The sequence below is a fragment of the Myxocyprinus asiaticus genome, chromosome 3 (genome assembly GCF_019703515.2).
Source record: "Myxocyprinus asiaticus isolate MX2 ecotype Aquarium Trade chromosome 3, UBuf_Myxa_2, whole genome shotgun sequence".
Classification (NCBI taxonomy): Eukaryota; Metazoa; Chordata; class Actinopteri; order Cypriniformes; family Catostomidae; genus Myxocyprinus; species Myxocyprinus asiaticus.
In genome coordinates, this window is record NC_059346.1 from 12469596 (window position 1) to 12491636 (window position 22041).

The following is a 22041-nucleotide window of genomic DNA, read 5'->3' on the forward strand; positions in this document are numbered from 1 at the left end:
TGAGAAGCACACACATCTTAAGCTCAGTTAATACAGGTACTCCACCAAAATAACTTCTGCTCGACATGTTGCGTTGGTGCTTATATTGAATTTCAGCAGCATCTGGGAGTAAACAGTAGTTTTTTTTTTTTTTTTTTTTTTTGCGGTTTATCATCATGCAGTACCACATTGACATAGTGACAAGTGGACACAGGAGAGGTATTTAAGCGACCAAGTGTAAACAGCAATGTGTCTCGCCTGAGCACATGTGATCAGATCACCCGAGAAGCATCTTAATACCAACTGAAAAAGGTGTCTAAATGCACTTTTAGGTTTTGTCCTCTTTTGTTTTTCTGATATGGTAGAGAGTAATAGGAAATTGGGGAGGGGGAGGGAATGGAGTTGGGATGTATCACAGGCCATACTTGAACTTGCATCACCCAACATTTGCACTACACCTCAGCGTGTCAGGAGCGAATTGCGCTAACCGCTGCGCTTCAGCTCAGAGAAGTTTTGTGAAGCTTTGAATAAACTTTTCCTACTATTTCCTCTAAATTTCTCCACACTTTTCTGCTTTTTTAGTGCACTATAAAGCATAAAGTTAAAACAGTGAAACAATGTGAGATATGAAATTCACATAGTTTGTGTTTTAAAATAGCAGTGCCACTGATTTTATTTTATAAAGCCCTGAGTTTATCACCTAAGCATTGGGGGGCTGTTAGGTAAGCTTTCAGTGGCTGCCTGGCAGCCGGCATTTCTCCCATTTACAAAATATTTCCCCTCAACTTTCTATTATTAGTCATTGGGTTGTTCGACTGTCATACCCACTACCGAAACCCAATGGAAAAGTTGCATTTTACGGTCTCACTTTTGAACCATGGCAAACTCTTTGAAATGTATCATTTTTTCCCCTTCATCACCTCCATTTTTGTTGAAAGGTGTCACTGAAGGAGAGAAAGAACGAAAATAAGAGCAGAGATAAAATTCATACCTGAACTGATAATGAGGTCGGAGAATGAATGAATAATTCTCTCATATCTTTCTTTTCTCACTATCTTACAGTGTGACAGCGAGAGTGACATCGATGACAAGGTAAGACTTCTTTTCAAGAGTGTTAGTGTGTGTGTGTTTCTGTTTACCTAACCCACCGCAGAGAGCGTAAGAGTGATTTCGGAGTTTATAGTATGAAAGGCTGTCTTCTATTTGGATGTGTGTTTGTGTATGTGTGTAGATGACAGAAAATGGCTGCCAGTGTTCTTGCGATTGTTGATTATTTGCATATTACAGAGATACAAAGAGAAAAACAGTGTGCTAGAGAGTGAGTACACTTAATGTAGAAGTATTTTAAGGTTTATCTGAGGTGTCACTGTGTTTGGATGTCAATTCAACTTTGAAGTTGTTTGAACTAAAGAAGAATAGTAGTCACTTGATTTGATGTTTGTTGAGGTTGTTAATTCTGTGCAGGAAATACTATTGTGCTCTCAGAATTAAAGAACTTCACTAGAAGAGTTAGAAAGAGAATGAAAAAAGTGTTACATTTGTGTAAGACACATAGGGAGGAATTCACTAATAATGAATTGCGTCCGTTGATAGCGTTGTTTCTGTGCACATGCTGTCTGCATACAGCACAAAAAAAGGCACAATTAATAATAAACCTAATTTACATTGAAATGAGGCGCATTTGAGCTAAAAAGAGTCACAATGACTTTATTTAAATACTCACAGTGCAACTTAGTTAATTTAGCACCTGGTTAAACTGGATTGTGGGTGTTTAGTAAAAACGATGCAGTTTTTGTGCTGGAATACCACTGTTGCGCACAAAAGTGCACAACTGTTCAGTGAATTCACCCCTTTTGTCTTTTGTCAGCAAAAGTCACTCTAATATATATAATTAAGTATTTGCCTTGTTTTCCTCATCCTGTTTCTGAAAAATGGTACACGAGCCAATGTTACACCATCTAACAAATATGGTATATTTTTATTTTTACAAAAACAAGTAGTAGTAAAGCTGCATATCTTTTAGATTTGGCTTCCCTTAAAATAGATTAAACTATCAGATGCATTGCAATGAAAGACAATATTTGATATCTGCTATAATGGCCTTGCTCTGTAAGGTGTTACATTTGCATGTTTTTTTTCCAAAATAAACATCTGCTACAGCCATATAGTCACTGATACACAGGCCTCAGATTATACCATTATGCCTAATTTGTTATTCAAATGCACTCTGGTCCCGAGTGCTTTCGAGATTTGGTTAGCGGTTTGTAGGTTGCTAGATCTTTTCCGTTGAATTATTATTTTTTTTTTTTTTTTTCACAGCACCTTCAGCGCTTGTTTATCTTTTAATATTGATAACCCTAATATGCCTGTCACACATATAAACAGCATGTAGCTCCAATGGAAGTGTAACACGTGTTAATTCCCCTGCAGTTAAGCAATTACTCCCTGCTAAATGAATGTGATAGCAGAACTAATCTCCTGTAAGCCAAGCTTCCAGTTCAGTGGAAAATGTCTTCGGCTTGCTCTATAAATAATACATTGATAGCAAGCAGCAATTTGCATTAACCGCAGCTCACACTAGTCAATAGGCTTTTATCTCTCTCTTCATTGAGGCAGATGGTATGAGAAAACCTCTTTGGATTTGACATGATGAGGAGAGGGACTTTTAGACTTTCCAGTATTCTTTTAATGCTAGGTTTTGGAGAAAAGAGAAAATAGGGTATTCCAGTTTTATTTGGGGCCCTTTCCATTTATTGTTCCTAACGAGTGGAAATACGTGGCTCCATTCTCTCACCACTCCACATTTAGATTTTACAATCCTTGACGACAGCATCATGGATGCACCTAATTGGTCACAAGTTATTTATGTTGCGTATGCTTAAATGTCTGCAACATACAATGTGCCTGCAATATGCCTGCAAAATATACTTAAATAATTACTTATATAATTCTGCCTTAATCCTGGTGCTAGTTCTGGACTATTAAGAAAGTAATTTGTTTTGCTGTTTTAATAATAATATGTTTAATTTTACACACTTGCAGACAGATTTAGTTTTCTACCAGGTTATTAACATGTTTTTAAGACATGCTACCTTGGTAATACCAAGAAGAACCTTGGAGTGTAAATGTTATGGTAGACCATAATGATTAGGGATGCTCCGATCAGGATTTTTACAGCCAGTACCTATCACCGATCTTCTTGTCACCTGATCGGCCGATACCGATCCCGATCATTTCACCTTTAATCAGGATCTCTGTCATAACTGGCTGTATATAAGCTTTCTGCACACTGTCACTATTAATTTAATTTTCCTCTTCCCAGTAATATCACTTTGCCTAGTTTTTACTGACAAAAAAAGCTTTTTTAAATAAGACTTTAAAACAAGTTTAGGCTAACAAATTATTCTCTATATTAAGATAGATAAAAACAAAACAAAATGAAGCTTAGTGTCAAACTGAAGACAAACTGATAACCCATAGGTGCAATTAAACATAATATGACATTTTTATTATTTATTCATTGTCATTATTTCATATAATTATTATTATTCCTTATTTTATTTCTATTATATTTTGCATTATATTTAATACATTATATTATGGTCTCTTACTATTGTTTAAAGTATTATTATATTTATAAATTCCTTCCCTGCTTTTTCATTTAGTTGGATGATTGTATTAATAGTTCATTTTTCACTTGTTGCTGCTTGAACTTTAATGAGGGGAACACGCGCTCTCTCATGAGGGCAAGAGATGAAAGGAAAGCGGAGAAAGAGCGCATGTTTCTGGAATCTACAGGTGCTACTACTGTTAATGCTGTTTAGTCAGGAGATATTTAAAAAAGATGTTTGAATTACACCACATCTTGTAACTCGTGTTATTACTGAGATGCCAGTGCCTGGCAGAGACTGAGAAGCTACCACCATGAACGAAAAGGATCGTTTCACAGCAAGCGCTGTTTTCCCTTTGCCTTATCACATGTAAAAGGCAATATATACAGTACACAAACTTTTCAGATTCGCCATACCTCTCCCACTGCATCGTTCTTAACTGCTGAATCAAGTTTGTTGTCTTACAACACTATGCCAGTATTCCCCACACTCCGTGATGCCATGACAGTGTTGCTGAAGTCTTAAAGGAGATGCACGTCTTTTGCGACATGAGCGATCGGCTTATGCGTTTGGCCAAATTACTGATCACCGATCGAGTCAGAGGCCATGAATATTGGCCGATACTGAGATATATATATATATATATATATATATATATATATATATATATATATATATATATATATATATATACACTGGTGGCCAAAAGTTTGGAATAATGTACAGATTTTTCTGTTTTTTAAGGAAATTGGTACTTTAATTCACCAAAGTGGCATTCAACTAATCACAAAGTATAGTCAGGACATTACTGATGTAAAAAGCAGCACCATCACTATTTGAAAAAAGTCATTTTTTATCAAATCTAAAACAGGCCCCATTTCCAGCAGCAGTAATCATGCTAAATTGCTAATTTGGTACTAGAAAATCACTTGCCATTATATCAAACACAGTTGAAAGCTATTTGGTTTGTTAAATGAAGTTTAACATTGTCTTTGTGTTTGTTTTTGAGTTGCCACAGTATGCAATAGACTGGCATGTCTTAAGGTCAATATTAGGCCAAAAATGGCAAAAATAAAGAAACAGCTTTCTCTAGAAGCTCATCAGTCAGTCATTGTTTTGAGGAATGAAGGCTATACAATGCTTGAAATTGCCAAAAAACTGAAGATTTCATACAAAGGTGTACACTACAGTCTTCAAAGACAAAGGGCAACTGGCTCTAACAAGGACAGAAAGAGATGTGGAAGGCCCAGATGTACAACTGAACAAGAGGATAAGTACTCTAGTCTCTAGTTTGAGAAATAGATGCCTCACATATCCTCAGCTCACAGCTTCATTTAATTCTACCCACTCAACACCAGTTTCATGTTCAACAGTAAAGAGAAGACTCAGGAGTGCAGGCCTTATGGGAAGAATTGCAAAGAAAAAGCCACTTTTGAAACAGAAAAGCAAAAATAAAAGGTCAGAATGTGCAAAGAAACACAAATATTGGACAACAGATAATTGGAAAAGAGTGTTATGGATCTTAACCCCATTGAGATTTTGTGGGATCAGCTAGACTGTAAGGTGCGTGAGAAGTGCCCGACAAGACAGCCACATCTATGGCAAGTTCTCCAGGAAGCGTGGGGTGAAATGTCACCTGAGTATAGTGGAAAGGCCTATAGTGAAAAGAATACCATCCCCACTGTGAAGCTTGGTGGTGGCTCACTGATGTTTTGGGGGTGTGTGAGCTCTAAAGGCACGGGGAATCTTGTGAAAATTGATGGCAAGATGAATGCAGCATGTTATCAGAAAATACTGACAGACAATTTGCATTCTTCTGCACAAAAGCTGAAAGAACCTTCACCTTTTTCTACTGTAACCACATGCGCAGCTTTCGTGCAGAAGAATGCAAATTGTCTGCCAGTATTTTCTGATAACATGCTGCATTCATCTTGCCATCAATTTTCACAAAATTCCCCGTGCCTTTAGTGCACACACACCCCCAAAACATCAGTGAGGCACCACCATGCTTCACAGTGGGGATGGTATTCTTTTCACTATAGGCCTTGTTGACCCCTCTCCAAACATAGCGCTTATGGTTGTGACCATAAAGCTCTATTTTGGTCTCGTCACTCCAAATTACAGTGTGCCAGAAGCTGTGAGGCGTGTCAAGGTGTTGTCAGGCATATTGTAACTGGGCTTTTTTGTGGTATTGGCGCAGTAAAGGCTTCTTTCTGGCAACTCGACCATGCAGCTCATTTTTGTTCAAGAATCGTCATATTGTGCTCCTTGAAACAACCACACTGTCTTTTGCCAGAGCAGCCTGTATTTCTCCTGAGGTTACCTGTGGGTTTTTCTTTGTATCCTGAACAATTCTTCTGGCAGTTGTGGAAGCAATTGCAGTGCATTTCAGCACTGAGTGAAAGAGGGTTTGTGTTCCTTAGGGGGAATGCATCAGGTCATGTTTTCTTGTCTCTTCTTTTGAGAGCTTGAGATGGAAATAATGGTCTAAGGTGAGGCAATCAGGTGGCATTAAAGAGCACCTATTATGATTTTTCAAATATTACCTTTCATGTAGTGTGTTATATAGCTGTGTGTGAATGTAAAAAAAGTCTACAAAGTTTCAAAAATCAAAGTGCACGACAAATGGAGTTATTGACTCCCAAAAGAAAGAACCAATTCTGAACACCTGTAACGAGTCCTTAGTAATTCCAGACTTACTTCATGTACTAACCTACGTAATTTGGTAACAAAAAACCCGCCTCTGGTCTTCATTGGCTGCTCGCAAACAGCTTTGACCCGCCCTCAGACACTACACTAAGCGGTAGACCAATCACAACAGACTGGGACATCTGACCAATCAGAGCAGAGTAGGCTCTCTGAAAGGAAGAGTTTAGAATGAATCCTTTAGAACGGATCATTGAACGAGTCGTTTTTGACACTGGGAAAAAAAAGGTAATGCTGCAATTTAAATTATGAGCAAATTAAAGAGTTTTTTGACCTTGGATGCATGTAAATCTATTGTATGAGACCTTTAAAACAAAATTAGGCACATTTAAAAACCATAATAGGTGCTCTTTAAGAAGATGAGCTATTGTTGAAAATGTCAACATAACATTCTGTTTTTAGAGTTTTCCAGGTGCACAGGTACCTAGGTATTTGTCTAAGTAATTGTACACCTAAATTGGTTAGCACAAGCAAACACCTAAACAAGAATAACATGTTACCTCTTCAAAAATCACTCTTTCATAATTGCTTTTCATAAAGAAAAGGATAAACACTGTTATTTGTAATTTTACTGAATTCTAAACCATTCATATTCCCTTCTTGTTGAATAGTAACAGGTGTCTTCCCCAGTTCAGTGTGTAAGGGGAACAATGGCTCCTTTGTACAGTTGTGGAAAGAACTTTAACATTCTTATGATGGCGTTTTTACGCATTACTACATTATGAAAGTTCCAGCATGTGCGCTGGAGGAGCGTAATCAGCTGGGCTGATTTGAATAAAATTGCTTCATGTGTAGATCGAGTCCACTTTTTAACAACGACATCACAGCTTGTTCAAAGAAAACAGCTCACACAGTGCATGACAGATGAGACCACCTGAGGCTTAGATCCAGCCCAGAAAATACATACACAGTTGTGGCCAGAAGTTTTGAAAAAATCTGGAACTACTGTTCTTTTTAAATTTATATTCATGTATTAAATTATTTTTAATTGTTATTTTATTATTGTCATCATTGCTTTGTTTTTATTTTAAAATTTGTAAGTCATGTTCTTAAATGGCTGCATTTGTTTGTCTAGCTATATACGTTGAAGCCATTTTTCACTAGTGTAACAGTATTTGTCAATTAGGGTAGTTGACAAATTAATTAAATGAATATGAGGTCAGTATAACCACATTTATAATCATTAAACAAGAAACAGATCATTTTGTGCAGTCATACATCATTAATTTTAACAGTTTGCTTCATTAAACAGTCCAAAATGATTCATTTCATTCAATGCTCAATAGCGTTCCCAGAAGTCCTTGCACAGCATTTTACATTTTATTTAGGACTAATATAGTAGGTGTCAAGTCAAACAGCTAGCATTGGGAAGTCTGATTCATTTTAGTGAATTGGATCATTTGGACAGTTCACTTGATTGAACCATTTGATTCACTGATTCAAATTATTACAAAAAGCCAAATGAAAAATCAGTCATGAAGTTGATTGTAAATCTGTGAATTGTGTTTTCTAAAATCTAGCTTCCAAACAGAGGTGGATTCCTATCACATATGAATCTTAAGATCAGAATCACAACCAAAACATGATCCAGTCAGTCCAGTCGTTTGATTGCAATCCTAAGATTTACCCCACAGTCACATGGCTCAGGGACAGAACTGTCATATTGTCCTTCTGAAAACTGTCTATTTTGTGAGGCAGCTTAAAGGGATTTTTGTTATTTCATTCGTCTTGTATCTTTTTCCCTTATATCAGTGTGACAGCATGTCACATAACACACCCCGCCATTTCAGCCACTTCAGGTAAGCATAGACATTTTTCCCCTCTAACTGAAGGGCTTTACAACTGACGAGTGCTGCTGTCTTTATCGACACCCTAACCCTTCTGCTTCTCTCTTGTCACCATCTCAATTCAAGCTATTTGTCCCATCAAATATGATGTTGTTCCATGTGACACTGGATGTATTAGCCACACAAGCTTTGCTTTTATCTTTGTGCTGGCCCCAACTTGACAGGCCTGCAGGGTGTAAAAAACAAAAATGTTATTATTGGGGGGACGAACCTATAACCCCTGAAAGTATGATACTGCAAAAGTTTTTTTTTTATCCAGTATAATTTAAAAACATTCTTAAAACATGAAACAAGACATTAGATAGTGTGTCTTGTTTTCAGAAAATTCTAATAAAAATGTAGTCAGGTTTATGCGTAAAACAAGAAGAAAAAAACTATTCCCAATGGGGTAAGAAATATAAACTTGTTTTTCCTTTGAATTAAATTCAGTGCAGCGCTATGCTGTAAGTCATACATGCAAAGTCAGTGGGCATGGCCAAGATGTTTTAGTATTTTCATGTAAGCATGCGCTAAGTCTAGGCACAAGTGTGTTTGGCGAAATTGCGCACGCTAAGCGCTAATGGGCTGGGTCAAGTGCAATTTAATTCTAAAGGTTCTTCTGCACCATCTGCGTCCTATTACAAAATACATTCCCTGTTAAGCACCAGCAATATAAACAAAGACAGCACATTTATAAGAAGCTGGTAGTGTAAATGGACTGTATGCAATGAATTAGAAGAATAGAAATACAGACTTACGTTCTTTTGTGCATTAACTGTGTCCTTGTTGAATGTCTGGCATTCTCATTAGGATTTTGATTTATGTTCCGTTAAATGATAGAGAATGTTAGTATTATTAATCATTTTCACTTACTGACACACAAATCATGACTTGTATTAACAGTGATTGCATCGGAACGCACTTCACTTCTACTGGTAAATTTGGATTTTGACAAATGTAATTAATTTATTGAAACACAGAAAAATTAAACCAAAACTATTTCTTAATTCAAATTACACTTCATATTAAATGAAAATATAATCAGAATAACAAAGTGGTCAAATAAATCATACCAAATACAAAAATTCTTCCACCAGCCCCTTTTGCAGTGATTTAAAAACCATTCTACAACAACAGGTGGAAAAATACCAATACGAATTAGATGGTAAATACAATTGTAAATATTAATATAATAATAAAAATTAAACCATTACCTAAAGATAGTTAAATACAAATCTCATAAATATTTGTTTTATAAAATGGTTACAACAGTAATCGTCATGGACATAAGTTGATGTTCCACTATATTTTCATTATAGAGTTTGGACATGGACTTACTCAAATTTCTTAGTGCAATGACCTATTTTTTAAGGAAAATAGCAAATTGTGCTTTGCACCACTTCATTAACATGCAATACACCCACAGTTTAGCATAAACACTCCCACCCACATCCTTTTGCCCTTTGCGCTGGCACAAAAATTGTGCTTAGAATTAGCGTTGTCACGAAACTGTGTTAAGAAGTTGCGCGCGATCGTAATGCTGTGCTTTGCGCACTCATGAAAATAGAGCCCTTAATGTCTAATGTCATTTTGCTTCTTGTTTAAAAAGTATCTTTTTGTAAAGATGTTTAGATATTTATTTTTTTAGAAAGCAAAACATGAATACTGAGTAAGAAAATTATTGTTTTTACATCTAAACAGCGGTTAATTCTTCCCGCACCATTTGGGATTCAGACATGAATGATACTGCAAATAATTTGGCTTGTTGAGGAGAGGTGTGCTGTTACTTTTCTAAGCAATCAGACATATTTTCTTGTTAGACTGTTTTCTCCTGTTGATGATAAAACAAGTGAAAACAAAATCCTGTAAACCTACTTTGAAAGGAAGTACCCTATCTAGGGACCAGAATACCTTGTAGACATGGACCAGTAAGCAACAAATTACCAGTGTTGGGCAAGCTATTCAAAAAATTTAGCTAGCTAAGCTACCAACTACTCAACAGAAAAATGTGTTAAACTAAGCTAAAAGCTACACTTCAGGAAAGAGTAGCAACTTACATTACAAGCTACATGCCAAAAGTAACTTGCTATATTTAAGCTACTTCATTTTTTTTTTTTCAGCCGCAGATGCAGAGAGCATACTGTTATAGACAAAGCATCTAAAAGACTTATTCACATGACGTTTATCGAAGCCATGGTACAGTATATTACAGTTTAGTGCAATACAGTATACAAGTATACAGTAGGTGCAATACGTATGTGCAGGTAAAACAAACATGTAAATCCATATTTAGACATGCTACCTATACAAACCCATGTGTGCAACTTGTAAAATCACTCTTTTTTACATTACATTTTTTATATTTATACTACTACCTCTACAAACCCATACCCATTTAAATGTAATTTCATTTGCACATTTCTGTATAAAAAATTCTGCATACATACAGTATACTATTCAACTTATCCTGTAATTCTGTGTCTAGCTGTTGTATGCACTTGATGCTTTTGATAAGAGGCCAAATTCGTTGTGTGTGTGTGTGTGTGTGTGTGTGTGTGTGTGTGTGTGTGTGTGTGAGCACATCTGGGTAATAACAATGTGATTTCTGATGGTATCAGATGGTAATACCATGGTACTTTGATATACAACTATTTATGCACCATTCTGTAGTTGCATGGTGCTTCAAAGTACTTCAAAGAATACCATGTTACTACCATGGTAATTTGACATACACTATATTGCCAAAAGTATTCGCTCACCCATCCAAATAATTGAATTCAGGTGTTCCAATCACTTTCATGGCCACAGGTGTATAAAATGAAGCACCTAGGCATGCAGACTGCTTCTACAAACATTTGTGAAAGAATGGGCCGCTCTCAGGAGCTCAGTGAATTCCAGCGTGGTACTGTGATAGGATGCCACCTGTGCAACAAGTCCAGTCATGAAATTTCCTCGCTACTAAATATTCCACAGTCAACTGTCAGTGGTATTATAACAAAGTGGAAGTGATTGGGAATGACAGCAAATCAGCCATGAAGTGGTAGGCCACGTAAAATGACAGAGCGGTTTCAGCGGATGCTGAGGCGCATAGTGCGCAGAGGTCACCAACTTTCTGCAGAGTCAATCGCTACAGACCTCCAAAGTTCATGTGGCCTTCAGATTAGCTCAAGAACAGTGCGTAGAGAGCTTCATGGAATGGGTTTCCATGGCCGAGCAGCTGCATCCAAGCCATACATCACCAAGTGCAATGCAAAGCGTCGGATGCAGTGGTGTAAAGCACGCCGCCACTGGACTCTAGAGCAGTGGAGACGCATTCTCTGGAGTGACGAATCACGCTTCTCCATCTGGCAATCTGATGGACGAGTCTGGGTTTGGCGGTTGCCAGGAGAACGGTACTTGTCTGACTGCATTGTGCCAACTGTGAAGTTTGGTGGAGGGGGATTATGGTGTGGGGTTGTTTTTCAGGAGCTGGGCTTGGCCCCTTAGTTCCAGTGAAAGGAACTCTGAATGCTTCAGCATACCAAGAGATTTTGGACAATTCCATGCTCCCAACTTTGTGGGAACAGTTTGGGGATGGCCCCTTCCTGTTCCAACATGACTGCGCACCAGTGCACAAAGCAAGGTCCATAAAGACATGGATGAGCGAGTTTGGTGTGGAAGAACTTGACTGGCCTGCACAGAGTCCTGACCTCAACCCGATAGAGCACCTTTGGGATGAATTAGAGCAAAGACTGCGAGCCAGGCCTTCTCGTCCAACATCAGTGTCTGACCTCACAAATGTGCTTCTGGAAGAATGGTCAAAAATTCCCATAAACGCACTCCTAAGCCTTGTGGAAAGCCTTCCCAGAAGAGTTGAAGCTGTTATAGCTGCAAAGGGTGGGCCGACGTCATATTAAACCCTATGGATTAAGAATGGGATGTCACTTAAGTTCATATGCGTCTAAAGGCAGATGAGCGAATACTTTTGGCAATATAGTGTATGATTACCATATTCATATACTACTGTATTTACATGTGTTTCAAGGTAATGGTATATGTCCAAAAACATGGTAATGTCATGGTACTTTTTTAAGTGTTTTGTGTAGGCTAATAAGTGTTTTGATACTCTTTTGGTTGGAAAATGTCTTTACCTGCAGAATGTGTTGAACTTAATAAAGACTTTCTTCATCACTGACAAACGATAGGATATATTTGCAGGTTTGGTTTCAATTGATTGATTGTGGATCCACTCCAGCCAGCGTTATCTTTATTTGCCATGTTATAAAATATTCCATAAGCTTGTTGACAAGTGAGAGAGCACGCCAAATGATTCAGCAGCACGAGCGCAAGCTTTCTGAGTCATTAAGATTGAATTGCAAACCGATTCAGACCGCTTTCCTATCATATGTGACCAATTAATTGTAAAGAACCAACTCAAATGAGAGATTCATTTGTGATAGGACACCTTTAGTTCTGATTCAAAACTGGCATTAGTAAACACCAGGACAAGGCATGCTGTAGCTTTGCCAATGCTACGCCACTACCTTGTCAAAAATATAGTTTAGCTACTGAAAAGCTACTTGATTTTAAAACTAGCGAAGCTACAGTCTCACTACTCAAAAATGTAGTTAAGCTAATAGCTTTGCTATTTGTAGCGAAGCTACTGCCCATCACTGCCAATAACACCCATGCAACCATTTAGCAATGCCCTAACAACCACACAGAACACCCTAGCATCAAGTTTTGCACATGTAAGCACCACTCAGAAACTGTAAAAATCTAACTGACCCTGTAACTGTATTTGAGAATCAGAAAACCATGGCTCAGATTACAAGATCTACAGTAATTTATTCATTAATTTTGTGAGCTATTGATTGACATAGTCATTTCTTGAGCCCTTATCTCAGCGTGATTAAAAACTGAATGTCGTTCTATACATGCTTTACTCTGAAAGCATACCAGCAGTGTTTTGTCAGAAAGCACCCACCTCATTGATATACCACGTCAGTTTGAGTTGCCTGCACACTCACGCTCTCTCTCTCTCTCTCTCTCTCTCTCTCTCTCTCTCTCTCTCGCTCTCTCGCTCTCTCTCTCTCTGCTGACAAATAATTTCCCTGTCCCTCTTTTTTCTCTCCATCGCTTCTCCACCTCGTTTGAAAGATCTGAGAAGAACTAATGATCTGTAATGTACCTTCTACCGCTAACCCTTTCTCATCTGTCTTTTCTATCTCTCCTCTCATCCCCCTTTTCTCATATTCAGTCATAAACAGCCCACCCACCGGCTTGCTGACAGGCCTCTAATAGTTTTTTTATGGAGGTGAAGATGGAGCAGCTTAATGTTTTGACACAAGCAATCATCGCACCTCATCTCTTTAATAAAATTAGATTAAGTGCACCTGGGGAAGGGCTGAGGAGGGGGATACCTAATGCCGGTTAGGACGCTAGCTTTCATTTAAAACCAATTTGCCTGCAATATTCTGCCATCAGCCTGGGATTCAGCGTGCAGTCGGACGCGGGGTGAATGAGATCACACTGGCACAGACGGCTTTAATTCTCTTCCCTGCGGGCAGCGTGAAATTATAACTGACACATTCAACACACACTTTAATATGGAGATGCCATTTTTCTTCTGTCCAGCATGGCATTAATTCTCGAGCTCTCGCCTTTTCTCCGCCCCACGCCTTTCCCTGGCTCTGCTTTGTTCGCTTACAGTTCTCTCCATATTTTTCCTACTCAGTTTCTTTTTCTTTCTCTTAATGCCATCATAACATTACCTCTCTCCCAACTACTAAAGCATGGAAGTGGTTTTCTATGTAATTTATTTTAAAACAGTTTCCAATTTGAGAGAATGTATTTTGCCTGGATGTCAGAAGTTACATCTGGTCCACATTTTCTTTTCTGTTTTGTGGTGCTACTTCTACGCAGCATGAATGTGAAGGCAAGGATCTGACCCAAAATGCAATTTGAAGATGTTCAAATGGCTTTCCACAATACACAATTTTAGTAGAAAAGTTTAAGAAAAAGTGCTTCCCCTTTCAGCTTTCACACGCTAATGGGAAAACTTAAAACTTGAAGGGATTGTTCACCCAAAAATGAAAATTCTGTTATTATTTGGTAACCCCCATGTCGTTCCAAATCCTTATGACTTTTTGATCTTCCGTGGGACACGGAAGGAGATGTTATGCAGAATGTTTACTCTACCTGTTTTCCATACAATAGCTGGTTTTCCATCCAACTATTTTTATGCACATTTTGAAATTGCGCAAGAGAAATCCTGAATGGAAATGCTTGGCATGCAACTGAACTCTCAAAATTCACTTAAAATGTAATGCGCTAGGAGGAGGTAGATTTTCAAGAGTATTGCATTAGTTAAAATTCGCATTAAGTTGATGGTAACTGTTTATTCGCAAAACGATGGACATGTTTTGACCATTTGTGCATGTCTTAGTGTTGATAGCTTGTGACTGGCCTAACGAAAGGTCAGACCTTGGCACACACTTCTTCAAACATAGCCCTGGACATTCTGAAGTTTTTAACCCACAGCTTGTCATTAAAGTGGGTCCTCACAATCCGCCAGAACCTTTTTAAGAGCAGGTACTCCCAGGTATGCAGAGGCTGGTGGCGTGTGGGCATCACAGCTCATTTCAGCCCTCATTGTATCAGATATTACACTTATTCTGTGGTGTCTCCTGGCAGCATTTAATAAAACAATGTACAATTGCTCCAATCCTGCAAATAAAACTGACCCTGAGGCCCCCTTGAAAGTTTGCTGAGGCCCCCTGGTTGAGAACAACTGCTTTAAGGCTTAATGCCTTCAAAGTGTTGGCCTTGCTCAGATGCTAGTAGTTGGATTGACATCCATTTTTTAACTACGTTCATGTATTTGATCAACTAAGAAAGAGTAATACGTATCTCCTGTACCTCATTAATGCATCACCACTCAAATAATGTATCCCCAAATAAACATCATGGTGTATGCAATGATGGTTGACAAGGACTCATTTCATTTTGACAGACACTTTTGTAGTGGTGGTTATTATATTGCCTGTTTTGCATTGGGGAGAAATTGAGAAAGGCCAAACATAGTCATGATATGAATAAGAATTGTTGGGGTCAGACAGAGTGCTCAGGTATTATCTGAGCCAATCAAGCATCAATCAAACAAACAGAACTGGGGTATTAATCGGAACTGGGTTGGTACTCTTAGCAGTCACTCTTAGTAAGCAGTACTTTTGTAGTAGGTACTGTATTTATGAGAATATACTGTATGACCAAGTAGTAACATTACCGCAATTATTTCTGATACTTGCTATGCCTGTGGTTTTCTGCACTAATTCCCAGTGACTGTTTGTCTTTTTCTGGACGAAACTAAGGACCAATGTCAGGTGTTTCCCGCAATCTGAGCACATGTTAATATCTGCTTTTAAATGTGTGTTGTCGTGTCAGTCTACCAAGTGATTTTGCTAGGAACAGTGTGTGAATAACAAGCCAAGCGCTATAAACATTTTTCCACATCAGTAATAAAAACAAAATTGAGTCCATATTGGATGCAGATGTTGTCTGCTGTGAAAGCAGTTGGTGTGTGTGTGTGTGTGTGCATGTGTCAGACTGGAGTATTTCTGATCGTGTATAAACATGATGCTTAAGTGCCTCTTATTCAATAAACATTGGCGGACGTTAACTACTCTCAGCTTGTTGCCAGTTCTTTTTGCATTTCCAAACCGAGATTTGTCCCAGCCAGGGCTTGTCTGGGGAAGTTTTACATGAACGGAGCTTTCTCTTAGAAAGGCTTGCTGTTACCATTAACTCATGCCGTTGATTAAAATGCACCCCACGAGAGATGGGTCTCTCTATGGAAAATATCAGATATACCAGTAGAATGAAGCACCCGGTTCCATTAAAACCTTGACTGAAAATAAACATGTTTTTAATGTTTATCTTTGGCTAATGCCACCTCAGGATGTCGTTAACTTCATAATTAACCATTAACCATGTGTCACTTCAACAAGGACTTTAATATTCATTAAAGTTGAACTAAAAAGGAGTCTAATGGTGTCTGAATTAATAATTGCTGGAAAAAAAAAAAACAGCTTAAACCAGCTAAAAAATTTAGTTTGCTGGACTTAGCTGGTCTAGATTCCTCGTTTTATAGGGGTTTGGGCACTTGTCAGCTAGACTAGCTAAGACCAGTGAATCAACTTAGGCTGTTTTTTTTTATCCGGGTTCACATGGATCCATTTTTGCATTAATAGTGCCACCATTTAAACAAATAATTCCACAGTCTGAGGAGATTAACAGCGCCGAGTAGAATTACAAGTTGTCATCTTGTAATTACGGTAATTTTGACAGGACGTAAATGCAGCTTAAATGCAAAAGCAAATTCTAAATTTGATTACTGTGTGCCAAACTCCCCAGCCTATAAAATTTCAAAACCTGAACTGTGTTAGTTTTTTCCTTTCAAAATGCAGGTATGTTGATGATGTATGCAGAAAGAGAAAAGACCCTGGAGAGCGAGCGCTTTGGAGATGATGACCAAAACACAAGCCCGACTGCTTTCAATTATAGGTTGGCTATAGCGATTGAGTCCCTCATGAAAATAATAGAGCCTGCTTTGATCTGTTCCACTGAGGGGAAAAGGTTGCAGGCCTTGAAAGATTACAGGAAAAAATAATTATTGTATCAAGGAGGCTCACATAAAACTTTATAGAGGCTTTTGAGGCGCAGGGGGTAAAGGGAAGCAAATCCTAACAATGCTACTCACTACCACTTATTCTCCAGCTTTTTCTCTTTTTAGCTGCTTTTAATGACATGGTTATAGTCTTGGCTGTTTTATTACTTAAGGCAACCAGGTCTCTCCACAGTTTTATAGTACTTTAGAGGAGCCCTAACACACTGCAACTTCATTTGTATAATTTACTTTCATCTGCTTGCTAGCATGTACATTTTAGTGCACTTAGCAGCGAGTGCTAACACTTATGAGTTCTGACAGGGTTCTTCTGGAGAGAAATCAGTGGCAGAATGGCATTAACCCACCTCCCTGCTGGCAGCACAGATAGATTAGATGGGGCCTCGATTAAATTAATTTGACTTCATTAACGCAAATCTGCTACAGTCAGAGCCCCCGCGGTGTTGCTATAGAGGGGCATTGGGAGACGCCTGGCAGAGACTTGCAGGAGAGCTAACACATGGCCTTGACAGGCGGAATATGCGAGCCCATGGACGGAGGGATGTCTGCCAAATGAGTTTGATGTGCGTCAGTAGCGGTAGGGGAGCTCCATCAACACCCACTCTCAGCCCTGAAGCCCCATAAGGCTACAACGTTAAGTCGCAATACAGTGCTAGCTCTAATGTGGTGGCATGGGAGGATATAAGAGGATATGCTTTATGATAGCCCTATCATTATGATGGGCAATTTCTGTCAGCCTCTCCTGTTTTTGTTACAAACAGTATACGCTCACTGAGCACTTTATTAGGAACACTTGTACACCTTCTTATTCATGTGATTATCTAATCAGCCAATTATGTGGCAGCAGTGCAATGCATAAAATAATGCAGATACGACTGCATGCAGACTGGTCTGAGATGACCGAAAGGCTGCGGTAACTCAGATAACCACTCTGTACAATTGTAGTGAGCAGAATAGCATCTCAGAATGCACAACACGTCGATACCTTGAGGCGGATGGGCTACAACAGCAGAAGACCACGTTGGGCACTTTATTAGGACCGTAGTGTTCCTAATAAAGTGCTCAGCAAGTTTAGTATTCCACATTATTTTGTCTTTCTAGTGGCAAAACAAGGGTGCTTACATGCTAGCAAAAGCTCTGATGGAGTATTCCACTGATTGAAATAAGTAAGATGCTGTTTGAAGATGTGGAATGAGCCAGGTCAGTTTTCAAGACAAATGTTACTACTTTTTTCACTTTACTGTCATCGACAATGAAGCCGCATATTTTGGCATTATTTGCATTGCCGTAGAAACAAATAATTTGATGCATTTTGGGGGCGGGAAAAGGGTGAGTGGTAGATCTTGGCATGGAAAATGGAGGAAGTCACATAGGATGGCAGTGTTCTCTGGGGTGCCCCTGACAAGCCGCGCTCCCACATCATTGTTGAGAGGTAACTAATTAGCTACTAACATAGTAAATTATATTATACAGTAGCATGACCGTGGTTAAACTATTTTCACAATAGAGTAGCTTTTCCAGTTACGAGCAACGAATTTCCAACGAATAATGGTGTTATATGACAAAACACTACCTACATTGCTTTCTTTCACACTGTATCAGTTCGTTCGGGACCTGTATATAAGTGAACCGGTTAAAACAAAGGATTCACCAATCTTATTATATGTAACTTTGGGAAGTCCAATTCATTTTAGTGAATTGGTTTGTTTTGACAGTTCATGTAGGGTTCATGAACCAGTTCAAATAAATTAATCACTGATTAACTGGAGTCTAAGTGTAAAAATCACTGACTTTCAATTAAGGTAATAACTTTAAAGTACATTATAGGGTTATGCTTATTTCTAATATATTATTTATGTAGAATACATACATTTTGGCCCCGTACTGAGTCATTGTGAAGGAGAAATGTCAGGTGCTGAGTGTATGATTTGTGTAATATTGAACAAGAAAGAAATATAGACATTATTTTGAATTTGTTGAGCTGAAAAGTGTTTTAGAAAGCTACTTAAAAGTAAGGTAATAAGTAATGTGATTAATTTTAATAAAGTAATTAGTAAAGTAATCAGATTACAATTTTAGAGGAAATAATTAGTAATTTGTAGTGGATTACTATTTTAAGTCACTTACCAAACACTGTACAGATGTTGTATTATTAAAAAACATTTTATTTGTTTAATAGCTTCAATGTTGTAGTGGTTTTTTTTTTTTTGTTTTTTTTGTTTTTTTGCTATATAATTTTTTCAGGCTCATGTGCCCTTAGGCTTAACATTGAACAAAAGCATTCTGTGGCATTAGTAGCTTAGAAAACTCACTAAAAGTTAAACAGATGGCTTCAATCTATCTTTTTCTCTCCTTCATGTTAAGGTCTTTTGTTTGTTGGATTTGTTGAGGCTTCTGAAATACATCAATATTTTCTTTAACATTCAGACTTATTGTAGTAGTGAGGTTATCCATCTCAGATTTTCAGTTGGAAACGTGATCTGTAATTAAGGGATGCACAGCAGGAAAACAAGCCTTGGATGTCTTTCATCACAACAACCAACAACTGCTATGTTTTAAGTAGTACTTACATTCATATCAAGCAAAGACATCAACACTGGTTCAGTCATTGGTTTTGTATTAAACTGATCCTTTGCGGGTTTTTTAGCCATTTTGATGTCAGCATTATAAGAACTCATTCTGGATTGTGAAACTGTGGTTTGTGCTTGGGCCACTCTGTCAAAGGATGACATATAAATGAGCGTTGTGCTGCCAAACATGGATCCAGAGGCCTCAGTTTTGTAGCTGTGGCACTGAATCACAGATTTCTCCTGGCTAAACTTAACCACGTAATGAAAGAATACCGTTATGGCCTACAGAAGCAGAGATGAGGAGACCTGCTTTCCGAGCTGACCTGTGCTCATGTGGGAGTGCAGGGATAAATAAATTACTTGGTAAATAAATAAATAATGTTAGTGGTAACCCCAGCTTGGCCTGCGGTAGCCAGAAGGCGGTAAGTTTTTGCTGTCTGCCATAGACGTGAGAGCTCTTTGATCACAAGAGCATCTGAAGATACGCTCCACATCTGCACACAGGGAACAAGCCACAAACTGCCAAGAAACATTTTAATGACGGCAGGATTAGAGAATGAAAGGCCGCTCCAGATGGTGGACTGCGCAGAGCTGTGTCCATGGTGGGTTTTTTAACTGCTTTTTTATTGATAAAATATGGGTGAAAAATTGCGTAGGGCTTATTAGGCGTCCCGCTGCAGTGCTGCTCAGCTGGCCAAGCTGTTTGCGATGGCCTCTGTCCAAACACGCATCCATAAATTTTTAGCAGCGCCTTTAAATCTACGAGATCTCTGCTTGTTAAACCAAACCCACACTCCTGTCCACCATCTTCCAGTTTCTTTGGGTGTGATTGGAATAGCATACTACCATACTACTAAACTCAGCAAAAAAGAAACTTCCCTTTTTCAGGACACTGTATTTTAAAGATAATTTTGTAAAAATCCAAATAACTTTACAGATCTTTATTGTAAAGGGTTTAAACAATGTTTTCCATGTTTGTTCAATAAACCATAAACAATTAATGAACATGCACATATGGAACGGTCGTTAAGACACTAACATCTTACAGACAGTAAGCAATTAAGGTCACAGTTATAAAAACTTAGGACACTAAAGAGACCTTTCTACTGACTCTGAAAAACACCAAAAGAAAGATGCCCAGGGTCCCTGCTCAGCTGCATGAACAAGCCTTAGGCATGCTGCATGGAGGCATGAGGACTGCAGATGTGGCCAGGGCAATAAATTGCAATGTCTGTACTGTGTTCTGTACTGTGAGTACTGTGCCTAAGACAGTGCTACAAGGAGACAGGAAGGACATCTGATCATCCTCGCAGTGGCAGACCACGTGCAACAACACCTGCACAGGATCGGTACATCCGAATATCACACCTGCAGGACAGGTACAGGATGGCAACAACAACTGCCCGAGTTACACCAGGAACACACAGTCCCTCCATCAGTGCTCAGACTGTCCGCGATAGGCTGAGAGAGGCTGGACTGAGGGCTTGTAGGCCTGTTGTAAGGCAGGTCCTTACCAGACATCACCGGCAACAATGTCACCTATGGGCACAAACCCACCTTCGCTGGACCAGACAGGACTGGCAAAAAGTGCTCTTCACTGATGAGTCGTGGTTTTGTCTCACCAGGGGTGATGGTCGGACTCATGTTTATCGTTAAAGGAATGAGCGTTACACCGAGGCCTGTACTCTGGAGCGGGATCGATTTGGAGGTGGAGGGTCCGTCGTGGTCTGGGGCGGTGTGTCACAGCATCATCGGACTGAGCTTGTTGTCATTGCAGGCAGTCTTATTGCTGTGCGTTACAGGGAAGACATCCTCCTCCCTCATGTGGTACCCTTCCTGCAGGCTCATCCTTACATGACCCTCCAGCATGACAATGCCACCAGCCATACTGCTCGTTCTGTGCGTGATTTCCTGCGAGACAGGAATGTCAGTGTTCTGCCATGGCCAGCGAAGAGCCCGGATCTCAATCTCATTGAGCACGTCTGGGACCTGTTGGATCGGAGGGTGAGGGCTAGGGCCATTCCCCCAGAAATGCCCAGGAACTTGCAAGTGCCTTGGTGGAAGAGTGGGGTAACATCTCACAGCAAGAACTAGCAAATCTGGTGCAGTCCATGATGAGGAAATGCACTGCAGTACCTAACGCAGCTGGTGGCCACACTAGATACTGACTGTTACTTTTGATTTTGACCCCTTTTGTTCAGGGACACATTATTCCATTTCTGTTGGTCACATGTCTGTGAAACTTGTTCAGTTTATGTCTTAGTTGTTGAATCTTTTTATGTTCATACAAATATTTACACATGTTAAGTTTGCTGAAAATAAAATTAGTTGAAAGTGAGAGGACATTTCTTTTTTTGCTGAGTTTATTTATAGTATGTGAATTTTTTTATAGTATGTGATATAGTATAGTATGTGAATTTTCTGTATGCATGCATAGAATACCTGGATGACTTGTCATTATTTGATTGGACTGCCAAAATTTGCAAAGACCTACAATAGAGCAAACTGTGTACTTGACCTTCAGTTTCAACACTCAAAAAGGGTGTCTTCACAAAAAACAAAAACAAAAAATAAAATCAATTTTATATCCGAGATGATAACTGGTGGTCGTGTCAAATGAGGTCATGTGACAAATAATGTACTACTGTTTGAAACATGTATTTGTTTCTTATTTTGTGCTCTTT

General features: G+C 38.8%; 1 protein-coding gene across 11 annotated transcripts in view; it reads left to right on the plus strand.

Moving 5' to 3' along the window:
- The window catches only part of LOC127420180 (autism susceptibility gene 2 protein-like), a 518748-nt gene that overhangs the window by 311559 nt on the left and 185148 nt on the right, over positions 1-22041 (plus strand). For all 11 annotated transcript variants that reach the window (XM_051662267.1, XM_051662237.1, XM_051662243.1 and 8 more), the window contains one exon: positions 1042-1071. In XM_051662267.1, coding sequence (XP_051518227.1) covers positions 1042-1071 — 30 coding nt within the window. The remainder of the gene's footprint in view (positions 1-1041; positions 1072-22041) is intronic.